At 54.8% G+C, this 1,446-nt stretch overlaps 1 protein-coding gene across 1 annotated transcript in view; it reads left to right on the plus strand.

The window, feature by feature from the left end:
* Positions 1 to 1,446, plus strand: part of CBY1 (chibby homolog 1 (Drosophila)) — a 4,572-nt gene that overhangs the window by 1,270 nt on the left and 1,856 nt on the right. The window contains exons 2-3 of the mRNA XM_010005947.1: positions 873 to 978; positions 1,068 to 1,183. Coding sequence (XP_010004249.1) covers positions 873 to 978; positions 1,068 to 1,183 — 222 coding nt within the window. The remainder of the gene's footprint in view (positions 1 to 872; positions 979 to 1,067; positions 1,184 to 1,446) is intronic.

Consider the following 1,446-nt stretch of genomic DNA (forward strand, 5'->3'; position numbering starts at 1 on the left):
GGGGGGGGCTCCTGCTGCGGGCACCCCTGCAGCAGCCCCTTCCAACCTGGCCTGGCACGTTCCCACCTTCTTACCACCTCTCTGGGGCAGCTGGTCTCAGTGTTTTCGCCACCCTCGCTGCACAAAATGTGTTCCTGATTATCTAGCCTAAATCCCTGGTGGGATCGTCACCCCAGCCCAGAGCTTTTCACCTGAAACTTCTCACCAGGGGTGTGTAAAGCCGGGGGGGTGGGTGCGTGTTTCAGTGGGAGACGGGGCAGGGGTGGCAGCAAGAGGAGCTGGTCCTCTGCCACAGCAGTGCCTGGCTGAAGGAGGGTGCCAGGCTCCAGGGGCAGTGGGAGCAGCAGCTTCTGTTGGAATGCTGGTTGCTAAGAAATCATAGAATCATAGGCTTATAGAATGGTTTGGGTTGGAAGGGACCTTAAAGATCGTTTAGTTCCAACCCCCCTGCATGGGCAGGGACACCTCCCACCAGACCAGGTTGCTCCAAGCCCCATCCAACCTGCCCTTGAACACTTCCAGGGATGGGGCATCCACAGCTTCTCTGGGCAACCTGTGCCAGTGTCTCACCACCCTCACACTAAAGAATTTCTTCCTAATGTCTAATTTAAATCTTCCCTCCTCCTGTTTTAATCCCTTACTCCTTGCTCTCTCATTACAAGCACTTGTAAAAAGCCCCTCCCCAGCTTTCCTGTAGCCCCTTCAGGTACTGGAAGGCCACTATGAGGTTTCCCTGGAGTCTTCTCTTCTCAAGGCTGAACAACCCCAACTCTCTTAGCCTGTCTTTATAGGAGACATAGGAGAAATGGGAGAGCAAGAGGTGGCTAGTTTTCAATTGTTGTCAAACACTGAGTGTGATCTTCTCCCTGCAGCTGGACAGATCAACCCGTGAGGCTGAGCTGGGCCTGGAGTATGGGATCCCCACCATGAACCTGGCTGGTCAGAGCCTGAAGTTTGAAAATGGCCAGTGGGTGGCAGGTAGAGTGCAGCTCAACGTCCTTCCCTTCAGTCTGAAGTAGCCACGGTTGGCTGAGAATCCGTGTTTTGACCTTTTTTTTCCCTTCCAGAGTCAGGAAGCTTCACGGGGGATCGCAGGGAAATGCAGCGCTTGCGCAAACGCAACCAGCAGCTGGAGGAAGAAAACAACCTCCTTCGGCTGAAGGTGGACATTCTGCTGGACATGGTGAGTCTCTGCCCAACCTCCACCTGCCCGTGGTGGCAGAAATGGCCCAATAAAGGGTGCTGGGACCCCCAAGGGAGGCTGTTTTCTCTGCACCCAGCTCTCCCTGTTTTACCCTGCTTTGCGAGACAACTGCCATGGCAGAGCAAGTCAAGTCTGATCTCTGCAAGAAGAGGGGAGGGTTCCCTGCAGCAGAGCTTGACTTTGGTGAACACTGCAGCTAGATTAGAGAGGAGCCCCTGGGAGTGCCATGTGTCCTCTTTCCC

This window comes from Chaetura pelagica, unplaced genomic scaffold, assembly GCF_000747805.2.
Source record: "Chaetura pelagica isolate M959 unplaced genomic scaffold, ChaPel_1.0 scaffold530, whole genome shotgun sequence".
Lineage (NCBI taxonomy): Eukaryota > Metazoa > Chordata > Aves > Apodiformes > Apodidae > Chaetura > Chaetura pelagica.